Source organism: Chaetodon trifascialis, chromosome 7 (genome assembly GCF_039877785.1).
Source record: "Chaetodon trifascialis isolate fChaTrf1 chromosome 7, fChaTrf1.hap1, whole genome shotgun sequence".
Classification (NCBI taxonomy): domain Eukaryota; kingdom Metazoa; phylum Chordata; class Actinopteri; order Chaetodontiformes; family Chaetodontidae; genus Chaetodon; species Chaetodon trifascialis.
This window is the reverse complement of record NC_092062.1, coordinates 20016371-20033393: the sequence shown is the minus strand read 5'-3', so window position 1 is coordinate 20033393 and position 17023 is coordinate 20016371. Positions and strand designations below refer to the sequence as shown.

At 41.2% G+C, this 17023-nt stretch overlaps 1 protein-coding gene across 1 annotated transcript; it reads right to left on the bottom strand.

Annotated features, from left to right (window-relative positions):
* Positions 1-160: 160 nt before the first annotated feature.
* On the bottom strand, positions 161-12818 carry LOC139333746 (BAR/IMD domain-containing adapter protein 2). Its single transcript, XM_070966375.1, has 15 exons — positions 12407-12818; positions 10182-10321; positions 9970-10045; positions 9779-9865; positions 8562-8623; positions 8331-8402; positions 7908-8045; positions 7215-7367; positions 6372-6548; positions 5527-6163; positions 4853-5054; positions 4425-4487; positions 3828-3996; positions 3640-3680; positions 161-2912 (listed from the first exon to the last, which is right to left on the bottom strand). The coding sequence occupies exons 2-15, from the start codon at positions 10227-10229 to the stop codon at positions 2840-2842; spliced, it is 1998 nt and encodes a 665-aa protein (XP_070822476.1). The 5' UTR covers positions 10230-10321; positions 12407-12818; the 3' UTR covers positions 161-2839.
* Between the last annotated feature and the right edge of the window lie 4205 nt (positions 12819-17023).

The following is a 17023-nucleotide window of genomic DNA, read 5'->3' as shown; positions in this document are numbered from 1 at the left end:
CAGTTCATATATGGGACTTGCCACTTCAAAGACACTGTAACACCTATGTTGTGCTTGTTGGTGTGTATTTTGCAATAATACTGTAAATCCACCTTTGAAAATGCACTCAAAAGCTCTGTTTTAAAAGATTTACATACAGAGTAACAGTTGACACAGAGTTCCTTCATAGAACTTTTATTTCACAACACGTCAGTATTCAGTGTATCAGGTAAAGAACGTCTTCCTCAGCAGTATTCATCATCAAAATAAAATATCTTCTGCAGTCACCAGGATTTCATGTTGACGCAGTTCAGAGAACAGACTGACAGTCTGTTTATGTTGCTTTGTGTTTTGTACAGAACCAAAAACTGTAAAATGAGCGTGCACTGGTAAAACAATATTTCACTTTGGAAGACGCGTTTTGAGAAAAAGTTCCCGTTTTTAGTGGCAGCATTCCTACAGTCAACCAGTGACCAAGTATCTTTTAAACATCCTCACATATACTCTCTCTCTAAACGTGTACACTATCCCATAGACTACCTGTAAATTGGTTTTGATTTTCTTTCATTTTGTGTTACATATTTATAATATTTAGAGTTTCAATAAACTTTCAATGTATTTCTAAAAACAGATGTCATGCTGCAGACTTATGTCTATGTTGTACATATACTACAGTTCCTCTGTATCTATAATGTCTAATTTTCACATTATTTAGTAGTGAATTATTAATTTCACCATATTTTTCACTGTCATGTTCATTTGCTCCAATCTCAGTTCATGTTTCATTCTGTTTCAGATTTTATGGATGACTAATACTGGCCACTATAACATCAACAGTTACTCATTCAGACCGACAGTGTGTAGGTGAATAATATGTCATTCTGTATTTTCACTGTATCACTGTGTAAGAGCTCTTATTTCCTGTTTAGTTTTAATACCACGGCTGACGGGTGCACAGTTTCCAGTGTTGGAGGTTTGCTGCTTCTGTAGCTTCTACAAAGTCAAAATGTTCTACCAAAGTGAAATATCATTAGAAAATGAAGTCAAATAAAAGTCATACAATCACACATTTTAAGCACTATTTACAACCACAGATAAGCATTAGCTCTATCATTTTGCTCTCACCTTTAGTAATGATGCCATGCTACTCAAAGTAATGATATCTGCTGTTAGAAATTATTCACTACAACCCTTATGGGCCATGTCTTGAATCTTCAAGGTGCTACAAAATCAAAGAAACTCAAGGCAGTTACAACAGGAACAGTTTTGCACAGATACAGAGTTTCACCTTTAAACCACAGAGGCGAATACTGAGCTACAGAATATGACTTTGGATATCTCTAGTTTACCATAAACACTTGCTCAGACGTTGGTCAACTTCCCGTATGCTTTCTTCATCACTTTCATAGATACATTTTTCCCATTAAGACAATCCTATCGTCTGTCTTGGCTTTCATATCTCTCTTGAAGATTCTGCTCAGTTTGACTGGTAAACGTACAGCTACAATCAACTAGCCTAGATGTTGTCTAGCTTTAGATTTGGGACTGAAAAGGAATCAAGAAGACATCAAATCCAAAGACTAAGCACGCAAATTTCTTCATTCTTAACACTTTGAACCCTCCACAGTTTCTACTTTCTAAAAAAACAAAACAAAACAAAAAAAAAACACCTCTTTCAATGATAACACCATCCAAACATTCAACTATTAACTGTCACAGTTTGCGTCTGTGAAACTCACAAGCTCTTTCTTTGTTTTGTAGGACTTGCCCTGTATTTAATAAGTGTTCCCATAAGAAACTAATCAATCATTTCAATAATCAAATTTAAGGTAGAATCTGTTTTATGTATTTTGAGTCCAGGTAGTTATAATAATTCAAAAATCTACATTAATAAAATACTAATATGTAACTTTACAGCAGCAGAATGTGTTGTGTTAACTGGCATAAACATAAGATATAACTGACAGGGACTTGAGGAACACACTTCATTGCCCTTGCTCAATAATTTTAAGGTAAAAATGACACAAAAATAACTCGCTGTGCCAGTTTCATTAAAATATAGCAAGTCCTTCTGAACCAAACAACCACATTTTAAAATAGAAAAGACACTTTGAATAAATTTCAAAGTTCACCTTGAAAACCACGAAAATGCAACAATCTGGCAGCTTTTCTAAAAAATATAATATTGTAATACCACTTTTCGAGAAGGAGCCTGTCCTCTTCCCATAACACTTCATTACAGTGAAAGTGAGAGTTCACAACCTGCTATTAGGAGCCAGTCCCTAGATCAGCCAAACAAAGAAAACTTTTCTTAATACGGCACAAAAAACAACAACAAAACAATCTAGATTATGGGCTATAGCAAGAAAAAAAAGCACTGTAAAACAGTAAGCAAAATAAGATACATCTTTCACAGGCAAGGCGAAATCTAAAAAATGTTATTCTGGACAAGCAAGATTCAGTATGCTGATCTCAAACATTAAGCTAAGTATAGCCTAACACCTTACTTCTGTTTCATAAAAACTAGATCTTAGATAAATTCCCATGTTTCACTCAAACAGAATTTTCAGATATTATGGTCTTATTTCTACTTTTTTCCTATTAACTACTTCAAAATTGCACGGACTGGAATCATATTTATAACAGGTCAGCCCTTACACATTAAGCTTGCATACTTTGATTTAAACATGTTCTATTCCTGCATACGAAACAAGATCTGTATTTGATTAACTTGCAAATAAAACAACATCCAAAGTAAAGTACAATTTAAAAGAATCAACATGAGCCAGTGGGCTGAGGTCTGATAGACTGACAAACCACAGAGAACAGGACTGCTGCTGCCGCTGTGGGAATAAAGCCCTTACTCAATAATGGGAGCTGAGCGATCGTTGGTGACGGTTCTTCTAAGTCGGATGTGGGCAAATGGATTGAGCCTGAAAGGAGGAAACCATAAAAATGAGAAGTATGACCATCACTTATTACATAAACTGGTGATTAAAAGCTCCAGCAAGTTAGCATTGTGCAAGAAACAGCCTACAGCCATGCTAACATGCTCACAATGATAATGCTAACATAGTGATGTTTAGCAGGTGTAATCACCATCTTTGTTGCGAATATTAGCATGCTAATATTTCCAAACTGACACAAGGAATGCCATCAGTTTGCAGGTATTTGGTGATGGTATTACTGGTTTAAAGAAATTAGGGTTCATCTTCTGGCTACCAGGAATGTCTGTAGAAAATTTCCTGGCAACCCATCTAATAGTTGTTGAGATGTTTAATTTAGGACCAATGCAGAGGACCGATTGATAAATCTTGGAACCCATCAACAGTTGTCTGATGATGATTTAGCCTCTGGGGGCAACGGGCAATGTTTCGATGCTTCTGGTGTAGTCAGCTGACATCTGAATAACGGAGGCATGCAGAAACGAGAATGTTTCTGATACCCTGAAGTCTCCATTCATATGCAGAATCTGTTTAGAGAGATTACCATCTGACAGACCAACATGGCCATCCTTAGAGCATACGATGCTAGCTTGGCTGAAAACAAGCAACTGATCACTTGAGTAATCATGAGTCACTAATAAATTGACTTTGACATATAAAATTGGTGGACATCCCCTTTAATGACACACAGAGAGCAGCTTTGGCTAAAAGTTACCTGGTTGGGGAGGGTGGTGGAGAGGCCAAGTCCGAGGTGATCTGTATGCAAAGAAGAGATAATATTAAAGGATATTTCATTTACATTATTATGAAGCATCAAAATCTCCCCAGTAACAGCAAGGGTCTTTTGTCAGAACACATTCACTATAGCTTTTGACCTCCTCCCACAGGTTTCATGTTTCTGACCTTGTTGCTGTCAGCCATGCTGTAGGGACGGGGTCTGAAGGTGCTGACCCTCTGGGGAGGAAGAGAGCGCTCCTCCTCTGATTCGGGTGTGAGGGCTGGGAAACCTGGAGACACCAGCTTGTCGAGCTGGCCTGTACTGGTGCTGTTAGCCTTAGATAAGAAGAGAGAGCTAAAGGGAAGGTCACAGACGGAGAGGAAAGAATACACAAGAAGAAAGAAAAGGAAACATGAGAGTCGAGAGATGTTGGTTTTGTGTTAATTCATCAACAATGCTGTTGGTGTTGGAGAGTGAAGTGAATGTGTTGGGAGAGGGCGGTGGAAAGACTGAGCGGGCAGAGAGTCAGCATCATTCTGCAGTTTAAGAGCTCCTCTGCACTTTCTGTGCGTCTGGCATGAAAGATGTTTTGATAAATTGAGAATACAGATGGAAAAGGGAAGGGTGTCATATTCATCTCAACGTGAAAACGTTGGAAGTTTTCTGTAAATCAAGCAACATTATAACTATAAATTGCTGATATACTGAATTGTAAAACAGCTAAAGGGAAGTGAGGGAAGTATTTCTGTCATTAAGTCAGTGTTTGTTCTTCTTTGACTTACCTCTCGAGGTGATCCATCTTACTGTGATGAGGCTGAGTGTAGGAGAAAGGGAACCAGCCTTTCCTGTGAAGGAAAATTTTACTATATGTGACTGAATGATAAAATGAGAGCTTCAAGCAGCAAGATGGCCAAGACAGACCACCTCAGACTCTTTTATGTCATCTTATATGATGTGTTAACCTGGTGCCATGCCATTTGTGAAGTCTTCTGAAGAAAGAAAAAGCAGCTCTACTTACAGTAAGCTAGAAAGGAGCACATGGTTGAGGGGAAGTGGTGTCCCTGACTTGTTTTGGTTCTCGCCTGAATATAATCTTGTCATTCCAAAGCTACACATTGCAAGGTCTTTTCAAGTTATGCAGCAGACAATTCTGTGGTTTTGTCTTGTGCTGCACATTTCAGCATATCAGTGTGTGATTCGCAAAGCATACCGTCCAGTTCGTTCATTTTGACCGTAATGCCACCCGTCCCTGGGCTCAGAGATGAGCAGGGTGATGTTGTCACCAGGCAGGAAGTGCAGTAAGCAAGCTCCACCCCCGAGGCCACCGCCCTCTAATGACTCCGGAGTGTGAGCAAACATGGCTTCCACACGTGTTGGTCCAGATAAAGGCAGCATCCTTGGCAGACTGGAGCCTAGGTAGAAGACAGAGGGAAAAATAACAGCCATAGCTATAGCCATTCAATGTATATATATTCAGTGACTGGCTCAGACACCAGTCCCACATTAGATTCAAATTGCAGACCGACACACAAGGGATGTATGTCTGTGATCCGGCATTACTGTTTAGAGTTCACTCTCCTACAGTCGCATCAAAGCTGCATTAATGCTAACACAACATTTTCTACTGCCACTGCTTCATTTTAGAAGTGGATCAGTTGCATGTCTCCAATTACTCAGAAAGGCAACCAACTCCTGTAACTGTGCTCTCTGGCTGCTGTGGAAAATTACTTATTATTATACTTATTATGCAGCATCAAAAATAAGTTGCATAAAAAATAAGAAGAATTGCACTTGCAGTTTCTCCACTAACCACAGGGTGTAGCCAAATCAACAAGGATTGCAACGTTACTAATTGAATGGGGACGGAGACTTGTCACATCTTACCCTGAAAGCCGCCCAGCCTCATTTCACTGACAGGTCTCCTCGGCAGTGGAAGTGTTGCTGTTGCACACATGTCAGTGTTCTTCAGCAGCCAAGGATTATGTGATGGTGATGAAGTGTTGCTCCCTCCTGGTCCCACCTGTTGATGCAGTAACTGCACAGGAGTCATGGCCCTGGAGAGAGGAGCACTGTGGGGCAGAGGAGGACTGTGAGGAGCACTGTGGGGGATCGAGAGGGTCATGCCTTGCAAGGAGCCGCTGGCTGGAGAGATCTGGCTGAGCGACATCACTGTGGAGGGGATGAGGCACGGGGAGAGGTTGGATGTGTTGGTGGCCAGGAGGAGAGAGCCTTGCTGGTTTGCGCTGCTGGATGTGGTGGGAGTGGATGCAGCAGGGCTGCCGCTGGCGCTACTGTCTGGGAGGGGGCTGGCTGATGCACTGAGGGGTGTGCTGGTGTGCTGGGGAGATGCTCCTCGCGATGAACCTCCAGCAGCTCCTCCAGCAGCGACAGAGCGGAAAGTCTGGGGGGAGCCCTGAGGAGGACAGGTTTCGCTCTGGGAGGAGGAGGGGAGCGAGCGTTGCTGCTGGGAGCGACTGGAGTCTCCATTCAACAGAGGGGGAACTTCCTGGACAGAGAGCCTCTGAAAAACCAAGGACAGGTACTGTTCACTAGCAGAAATTACAAATCACAATAATAGACTTGTTTTCTGACTTTACCACCAGTGAGGTTTTGAGTTTGTTTCAAAATATCAGCCTAACATGTAATCCTTATGTGGACGCCAACCACAGTGCAGGCAAGAATATACAAAGCACACATATGAACATAAGCATGTGTAGAAATGATCTGACCTGTTCTGGCTGAGCAGAGCCGAGCTTGGTGTGGCGGAGGACTTCGGCTATCCCAGCAGCCCCTGAGCTTTGAGGCGCAGTGTGACGCAGCAGATTGAGAGCGCGCTCTGGGAGTTTGGTGGGCTGAGAACAGGACTGCTGCCAGGATGACAGTTTCTGCGACAGAAGTTCTCTCACCTGTGTCATTTTCAAAAGGCCAAAAAAAAAGAAAAAAAAGAAAACCACAACATTGTTAAAGGATAAGGCTGGAGTCTAAGACCAAAAATGTTCAACACACTAGTGTCAGTACTCTCTGACTTCCCTCCCCTGTCTGTGGCTCTCAGCTTATTCAATCTAACTGCAGATGTAAATCTTTAAAGATGGGTTCCACAAACAGTATTTAGGTTCATTTTTATAAAAAAAAAATAAAACAACATGCTGCCACATTATTAGAGAGCACAATGTATGTTTCCATAGTTATGCAGATGACACACAACTGTACATCTGTGCTGAACCAAATGATGCTGCAGCTATAGACTCCATTAAGAACTTTATTTCGGCAGTAAGTAAATAGACAAGGAGTAGTTTTTTGATGTTAAATGTGGAAAAAACTGAAATCCTTCTAGTGGGAACTAAAACTAAAAGAGAAATGCTGTTCAATAATCTGCAGAAAGTAACTCCCTGGTTTAAATCTGAGAGTTTCATTACATTCTTGTGGTCTAAAAGGCAGTAACAGAGCAGACCTTTCATCCTTTCATTTGAACAGTGAAACCAACCACTCAAAACATCTGAATTTCAATATCTCAGTGTTAGAACATTGAAATGTTACCTTACTTAACACATAAGGAAATGTGAACAAATCACCTTGGAGTGGTAGTTGATAAGCAGTTTGGTAACACAACACTGTCTGTCCACCAGGAAGCAATATCTTCGCCTTTCCTCAGTGAGTGCAGACTTGTAACCTGTGGCAACCAGCGCGTCCAGCTCGCCTTGGCGGCGACTCATCAGCTCCACAAACTGAAGGAAAAGTCCAGAGAGATTTCACTGTGAACCCGAACATCCTAACAAGTGCACACACAGCCCCATGGTCCCAATCTCAGGCACTCAGACTCAGAGTGACCTTTAATGCACACTAAGGAGCGAGGAACCTGGAGGAATATGTGACATCATTTCCTGCCTGTGGCAGAATGATAACAAAGCACAAATCAGAAAATGCTGTCCTCTACTCTGGTGACCTTTTGTCACTTTCACTCTCCAAGTGGCTAAATCCTTTCACCCTCTTATACCGCTCATTTTTCCTCCAGCAGAGACTTGGTGCACTAAGTTGCTTGTTTTCTGAAAAATCAGCTGAGGCAGATTGTTCTTTAATCTTATTCACAGTGGCCTGTTTCTCACACAAAAGCTCACATAACTCTGCTTTTTAATCTGCTGTAATGCTGAGTGAGATGTTTAATATACATGTGTTTGAAGGATTTTTGTTTCTTATACGTTAGAGGTCACTGTGTCATGCTAGCTTTACATTGCATGTGTGTGCACTGTAATCCAGGCTTCACTTACCTGCATCTCTCTGTCTCCATATTTGTTTGGGTGACGGCTGCCTTGGCTCTTCCTGCGGAGTTTCTTCAGCTGAGACTGGCAGCGCTCGATAGACTCAGATTTAGACCTCCGCTCACTCTGATACTTCTTTAGGGTGGCCTGAGAGGATTTATTCAATAAATGTTGGACAAAACAACGTCTGATTGAGCTACTATTTAAGATTTAAGTGTGATTGTCCCAAAACCTCTCAGTCCATTTTTACTGATCAAGGTGAGCATGTTTTACCAATAAACAGTTAACTTTTACACAACTATTCTGATGTATTTTTCTTTCCTTTAAAACTAAGCAAAAATCATGCTTTTCTCAGAATTAATCAAAAGGGAATAGAAATTTTTCTTATCAATATACTGAGTACCAGACATTTCAGTCAACATGTGAACTTACTGTGAGGTATTTAATATCCAGTTCCAGCTTCTGCTCTAACTGGGCGAGCAGCTCAGAGTGAAACAGCTTTAACTGTCGATGAAAACATCCACATGCAACATTTAAAAGCAAAGCTCCAGACACCGCAACATCAACGAGAAAGGCCTCGGCACGATTCATCCAAGAGACCACTACTGGCAACAAAACGATCTCAATGTCACCATTTGTGCAGAAGAAGGAGCACAGTCTTACCACATCCTCCAGCTGCACCTGAATCTGTCTGTGGACCTCGGCCATCTGAAACAGTGTGTCTCCTGTGAGGAGCCGTGAAGCACAGTGAGGCAGTCAGTCACATGTATGATGAACAGCTCAGATAATGAAAATCATCAGCTACAGCGCATCTTTAACCTGAGCTGAAACGATCTCGCTCTGCTCCAACACTGACTGTTTGTAACAGTATGAATATTTACTCAGGTACTTTACTTTCTACTTCATTGCATTTCAGAGGGAAATATTGTACTTTTTACTTCACTACAATTATTTGACAGCTTCAAAATGAATTGGCACGCCAACATTTCATGGCTCCAGCTTCTTAGATGTGAGCATTTGCTGCTTTTACTTTTAATTATCTACTAATTACCATCATCAATTAAATATTATTATTAGTAGCGAATGTTATTCTATTTTTTTTAGAATATTGACGTTTGGACTGCTTTGACACTTTGGCCTCTGGGTAATTGCAACAGAACTTATTATTGGTCTCAGAATTTTTAGAAACCAGTTCATGATAATCATGAGTCACAGTCCTTTACAAAATAGTTCAAAATGAGCTCCACCTCAACCAGCTACCTGTAAAATCCTGCTTTTATGTAACTTCCTAATAATAACGACATGATACATAGTAGAATAACTCACTGTGGACATTTCTCTGCAGTGAGTACTTTCATTTTTGATACTTTAAGTACATTTTCCTGATTATACTCACATACTTTTACTTAATTAAGATCTGAATACTTCCTCCACCACTGACATCAATACACATGCAGACGACACATCAGAAAAATGTCATAAAACCTGCTGTTTTCACACAATTTCTCATTCACAGAGTGTCGGTCAGCTGTGAGTCCCTCCCTTGGTCACACAGCGCTGTAGTATGTGGTGGCTGGCATCTCGCCCTCCGACTCTCCTGCCTGCCTCCCCCGCTGTTTTCAGCATTACAATGAGATCATGTGGTGTTGTTAATCTCCCAACAATGACCCTACTCTCTCCCTTCCCCTCTGTTCTCTCTCCCTCTCTCTCTCCACATTTCCTCATTCCCTCTTGTCTTCATCTCCTCCCTCACCGACACATGCAGCAGACTATTTGCAACTTCTCTCCAGCTGTCACTCTCTCCACTTTATTAGGTGCCACCGCCAATTTATTTTTATTTTCTCCTCAGCCCGGTCCTTGTCCACCGGCCGGCCACTCACCCAGCTCTTTGGAGCCTTGGCTGTCGCTCGCTAGTTCCCCAAGTTTCACCAGAGCGTCAAAGTACCCTTTGGCAGCCATTGTTACTCCTGAAGAGGAGAGTACATTTTAGGGAAAAATATCCTGCTCAGTGATTCAGTTACTTCATTGAACCCAAATAAGTGGACAAGTCAGAGGCCTGTGTTTGACTAACCTGTCAGGGCTTTCTCATAATGTTTCCCCATGGTCACAAAGTTCTTCAGACTGGGGTTGAACTGGTCCAGAATCCCCTGTCGTCAATAAAACACACAAATAAAGTGACATTTCTAATAATATGACCACACAGTGCACGGTGCATGATTGTGCATCTTAAAAATAAATCATTACAAATTTCCCTGTTGGGAAAGACAAGGCAGACCATCGTACCTTGTAGACATTTTCAGTCATCTTGTTGACCTCCTCTGTTCGAGACATTTTTCTTCTCTCAGTTATGTCCTGATGTATGTTTGTATTGTTCTTTCCTCCTCTTGTTTGGGGCCCTAAGCTTTACAGCAGACAGCAACCCTCTACCAGCGAAAAGATGAAGGAAAAAACACTGAGTGATGATCTATTACAGGAATTTAGCCCAAAACTTGAGGAAGAAACACAAATCCAGACATTTTTATCCATCACCTCCTCAGAGGAAAGACGTCAAAGCAGTTTGTATTTATCCGCACTCGAAATTATTAATAGTTATATTTTTTGACTATTTTCAGTAGTTAATACTCGTTTCTAGCTTCTCACACATCAGAAATTGCTGCTTGTTTTTGTCATAAATGATAATAAATTGAGCATATTTGGGTTTTGGACTGATCTGATGATGCCACCTCAGGCTTTGGGTACTTATAATGAGCATTCTCACAATTTTCAGGTATTTTATAGATAAACTACATAATGATAAGTGTTAGATTTTTGTGTTCATGTGTACAGAGAACCTCCTCTCTTCCTTCCTTTTAAGGAATAAACACAAGTTTTCAAATCTTCATATTTACTGATGAAGAATCTGCACCTGACTGTTCAGTGCTGTCAGTCTCACCATGAGGGACTGAAAATGTGAGATTTACATCAGGTAGAGGACATTTAAGGCCACTGAACATCACAACAAGTGATGAGGATGTCAGACCGTCTTGGGTTTTGTCTGAGGGCAGCAGTGTTATTTTCACATGAATCCCCTCCATGTCTGAGCTGCCAGTTTCTACATTATCGCGCTGTAACATTACGGCAACCCAAATATTTCTCCTAGATTCGAGTGCCAGACGAGTTATACCATTTCAGATAAGAACAATGGGCTTCTCCATTGTGAGTCACAGGTGTCAGAGCGCTGAATAAACACGCGACAGCAATGTTTCCTCAGCAGAGAGGACGATCAAGGGGGGAACTGGTCCAGGGTCAAAGGTTTTCCAGTCTGGATTTAAGGGCAAAATGCTGCCTGGGTTTTCCCTGTGCAGCCTTCACTTGTTATCACAGCGAGATTACAGAGAAAACGTTGACCCAGATCAACTAATGGTATATGACACAAAGAAAACATTTCCAGACTCGCGCTCATTAAGGCCACCCTGGTGCAGTCTGTAATTTGTCAGAGAGGCTGTAAAAGTCTGCAGTTCTGCAGCAACTTGATCGTTTTTATTTAGCTTGAAGAGCTTTATAACCGTGCACATACTTCCAAATGATGAAGTCAAATACTGAAGCTTGATAAAACATTGATGTGTGTTTATTCTCAGCTCAGAAAGAAATAAAGTGCTGTTTGTTTCAGGATGCAACAGGACCAGTCTGCAGGTGGTTGGGGAACTGATACAGAAGGTGCATTCATGTGGTTTGGCCTCTTTAAATGTTAAACGCTTCAGATGCAAAGATTTAAAATCATTGATGTCACTTAAAAACTGCAAGATGGCTTGAGTGAACAATGAGTTTGTCCAGAAATGATCTGGCTTAAACTTTTCAGGTGTCAGGATTTGCTGTTTTTCTCTGTTTTAGATGATAGCAAACTGAAAGTCTTTGGATTTTTGGAGTGACTGTCAGAAAAGACAAGCAAAAGACATTTTTTCGCTATTTTCTGACACTTGAAAGTTTGCTTCCCTTATGTCACCACATGATTTTAATTCACAAGAAAGAACAAAGTGATTTACCAAAAAAACATGGTATTTAAAGGATTCATGCAAGACTTGTGAATAACTGTGCATTTGATTTATTGTAAAGCTCCTGTTTGACAGTGAATTGCTGCCATATATTCATGCATTTACTTCTTGCATTTCTCTAAAAATCAATTCACGGTGTAACACTGCAGCTAAAACAGCACACCACAGCTAAATGAACCTTTTTGTGCACACCACCTCATTTCATTTAAATACCTGCATCAAAGTAAAAAAAAAAACAAAAAAACAAAAACACCCAAACTGACAAGTAACATACCCCAAGCCTGACTGTAAAAACAAACAGATAAGTTGGATAATTACACAGTGGATGTTTTCAATGAGCACAAAAATGCATTCTGCCATTTGCCCACACAGTGCAGCTCAATAAGCTACCTGTTGATCCCAAACTCTCAGCTCCACTTCCATTTGTAAAACAGTGGCAAATAAATCAGCTACTTAATAAAAAAAAAAGTTACATACCTTTTCAGATCTCATTGTGGGGAGCGAGAAAGGCTTCCTGCGTGTCTTTGAGTGTTAAATGAACAGTACAACACCCCCTCTTTTCTTCCTATTAGGCTACTTTCCCTCTCCGTTAGTTAGTGGGGGGTTGTTTCACCCAGCAGAGCACTAAATCTCAGCTCCCCTCCACCCCTTTTTCACATGGCCCTCTCTCTCTCTCTCTTCCTCCCCTCTCTCCCACACACTCTCTCCCCGTCTCTGCCTCTCTTTACTCCCAGGAATCGGGGTCAGATATTTGGTGCCGTTCAGTACCTCTCCTCATTACTGAGCCGATTACCAACATGCCTTCACGCCCGCAAAAACACCGGCCAGAACACCACCGACAAACCCCCGCCCAGTGCAACCAGCTCCCCGCCGTTGGAAAACCACAGTCAGCCTCCCATTCTGCGTCTGCCTCTCTCTGTCTCTCTCTCTGTCACTCGGGCAGAATAACAATGAGCCAACGGGACCTCGTCTGAATGGGAGCAGGAGGAGAATAATGACTTGAACTTTTTAAGCCACGGCACAGGCAGGCCTATCACTGGCCTACATACACCAGGACCATCACCATGTTCCTGCTCCCATAGAGGGGGGCAGAGGAGGAGGAGGCCCCTGCATGGACCATTCATTTACTGCATTAGACTGCTGGAAAAATTAAAGGATAATGTAAGGCATAAATGTGTTTAAAGGGGTGGAAAAAAGTCCCTAAAGGCTACAAGGTCAGTTAGCCAGTGGTGTAGTGTCTTCTCAAGTACTATACTTTTGTACAGTTTTGAGGTAGTTGTCCTTTTGAGTATCTCAGTTTTCTGCTACTTCTACCCAGCTACATGATAGCTGTAGTTATGCAGATTCAGATTCATGATGCAAAATGCTGTACCTTTTTATTGGGTCTAAAAGTAGCCAAACTTAAACATATTGAGTTGAGACGACACTGGAATCACCTTATAAAATATGCACCAAATGTCAAACTAAGAGTTTAAAATATACCCTGAATAAATTAGTGAATAACACACAGGTCATGTTATTGCTCTCAACTTTAGCTTGAGAATTTGTATTCTATGCTACTTCATTTCACAGGGAATTATTGTACTTTTTACTGAACTGCAATTACTTGACAGCTGTGCTGCAGATTCAGACTGATTAAGTAATGAGGATATAAAATATGACACAGTGCAGAGAAGATTTAAAAGTACGCAAGAAAGACAGAGGAGAGCGATGAGACTATGTCAAGTAAAATCAAAACATTGAGCGACAAGAAGCTAAAAAGTTCTGCGGAGCAGCAGAGTGATATTTCTCTGGGGGTTTGTCACTATGACAGCTGGTCTCACATTAACTAGTCCTGTGCTTCAATGTAAAATACTAAATAATTAAGTTAATCAGAATAATTCCTAATTCAGAGATAAAGTATTAATTGTGAAGGATGGTTTTCACAGAGTTGCACTCCATATACTGCTGGCGAGTCTAAACTCCAACAGTAATTATATTGAATGACTGCGCTGCGCTTTGCATGTTAATCCAACCAGTAAATGTACACAAATACTAAGTATAACTCAGATAATTGTAGTCAAGGAAAGTATTATATATGAAGTGTCAGTGCTTTACAACTGTGCATTATGTATATCTGAATACATTTGATGTTTTTTTTTTCACAGCTGAACTGTGACTTGATCTAGAGCTCTGTGAAAATGACCATGATGTGAAAATCACATCACTTGTAGGTATTCCTGAATGGAGCTGTCTGGTATTGCAGTTGCAGGTTTTTCCCAGGTGGTGGCGATAGTGGGACCTCACTTCCTGCAGCACTTCCCCTGCATGAGACTGAGCAGCCAGTGCAGTCCCACAAGTGCAGACAATAGTTATAACAGTTAACCTGTATTTTTAAGACCAAAGCAGGCAGATTTGTAATCACAAACGCACACCTTTATCATCACATATACTTCACAAAGTCTGTTGGTTTCTTTGTAGATAAAAGAGCTTGGTCTGTACCAGCTCTATATGGAAAGTGTCCTGAGACAACTTCTGTTGTGATTTGGCGCTATACAAATAAAATTGAATTGAATTGAATTGAATTGAAAAGTCTCTCAAGTTGGAAAAAGCAGATAAATGAAACGTTCAGGACAGCTACCATGTAAAGCATCTTCTCTCCAGGTGTGACTTTACAGTCTCCCCCTTACCTGATCACTGCAGCACATCACCTCTCCACACACACACACACACACACACACACACACACACACACACACACACACACACACACACACACACACACACACAAAACACTACAGGCACTAACAGAGCGTCAGTCAGCGAGTCAAACCCACATCAATAAACAGATCAAAGTGTCTTTACTCGGCTGCAGACTGTCCAGGACCATCATCTCTCCGTTCAGAAGACGACTCTTTCCAACAGCCTCCAGTGTGCCAGCCACAGCAGGCGAGTGTGCTCTGTGGGGTTCTGGGTCACTTGCTTCAGTGTTTAGGGGGAACACTGGAGCGTCTGTGGTCTTGTGTCCTTGGACCTGAGCCGTAAAGCTGTTTGTGTCGGCTCGCTTCCTCTGGGCCTAATTCACACACACTAAGGAGATTGACAGACAGGAGAACTCAGCTCATGCTGACCTATTAAACAATAAAGATGACTTCTACACATATCTCCCACCTACGCATCTGTCTGCCAGCACGTCACCACACAGGGTTTCATTGGACACACCGGCAAAGCAGACACACGTCTCTGAAACAGGTCATGTGTTTGCCTGAATACTGATGACTCAGCTGGTCTTTACTTCACATTTCTCCTCAGGCTGTGTCCAAGTGTCTCACATGCAAACAGATGAATGTCCCGCCACAAGCAGGGATGAAGCTCTCTGAGGGGTAAAACCAGCCCAAAACATAGCCAAAAAGTATTCTAGCTCTGAAAGTAAAAATATTTTGCAATGTGTTCTTTCTTCTCGTAGTGCACTGATGGGGTAGATCCATGTAAAAGACATCGTCCCTTGTTAATAATATTTATACCAGTGTGACAGCATCTTACCTATCTGGCATATTAAAGCTAACTGGCTTTAAATGATGTAAATGGGTGCTGCCTCTTTTCTGTGTGCCTCAGCCCCAAAACCCACTGTGAGTATAGAGCTTTTTTATAGAATTATCATGCTTTTATCTGAGCTGAAAGGAAATGATGATATGCATAGTACACATATCTCCCCGGGCCAGACACGAAGCAGGAATGTTGCTGTTCATGGTCAGTTTCTTACCTCCTGAGATGACTGGCAACTTAACGATTATACTGTAAATTATTTACTGTAATAGCATTTCAGATGGAATAAGTAAATTTCCGCAGAGTAAACAAATACTCTGTTACAGGTAAAGGTCCTGCATTCAAAAGGTACATTAGTACATTAGTCTGTGTGTGTGTGCACTGATTTATATTACTCATGTTGTAGGCACATAAATCTACACTGTCACATTATGGGGAATCACCTTCCCTATGAGTACGACACAAAGTCTCCATCATGCAACAGTAAATGAATATAGGTTAATGTAATGTCTCCAAAAGTGATGGAAATGTGTGTGTGTGTGTGTGTGTGTGTGTGTGTGTGTGTGTGTGTGTGTGTGTGTGTGTGTGTGTGTTTTAACATGACAGGTTTTATACACTTTGAAATTTCGTAGTGTCACAAAGCAGAGCACTATAATAAGAGTTTTAGTTGATAAATATGACAAACAATAGCTTTACAGACTTTTTTAGTAAAACTATTTATCCACAACATTTACACCATGTTCAGACACCTCTGGGAGACTCAGGTCGGCAGTTAAGATGTAATTATCCATAAGGAAGCAGACAGCAGAGTCCAAATCAGACAACCCGGGCACGAACTTTGACTCCTCACCTTATTCACTTCGATCTAATCCTCGATACGCAGCGGTGTCAAATGGACTGAGAGGACTCGTGTGATCAGGCTTGTTTAGTTCAGGTTCACTTTTGTCAAACTGCTCTGGTTATTACAAGTTGTTGTACTTATACTTGATAGACTTGCTAGTTTTTTCTACTGGCAGGAGTTTAAGATCTAATAAAACACTGCAGCAAATTTGATGTGATGAAGAAACAATTATTATTATCCAAGTTTTTACCATTCAAAAGTGATTAAGCCTTGAATTGTGCCACCAATTCTATTGTAAAGCCAGGAGAAATCAATTCATAAATATTGATAAGGGTTTAATGAGATACCCAGAGGCCTGACAAGGTGCAGGTATCCACCAGTATGTCTGGACCTGTTATCTAATGTTAATGTTAAAGTGTCTGATCCTGTAATGAACATGCTGGCTCCATTGTTTGCGTGTTCTGTGATTTTCTTTGACCTGAAAGGAGCCATCTGCTGTCCCGCCACCGCCTCTGTAGGCTGTCAGTCAGACTGGAAGAGGCGAGGAATTAATCAGGCCAATTACTCCCGTGCTGAGATCTAGGTGAGCTGTGTGACGTAGTACCTGAGGAGCTGAGCCAATCATTGTGTCCTGTTAGAGAGGATAGTTGCAAATCAGAGGTCAATTAAAAAAAAAAAAAAAAGAATAAAGAAACAAAAAAAAAAGTGTTTAAGAGGTTGTCAAGAAC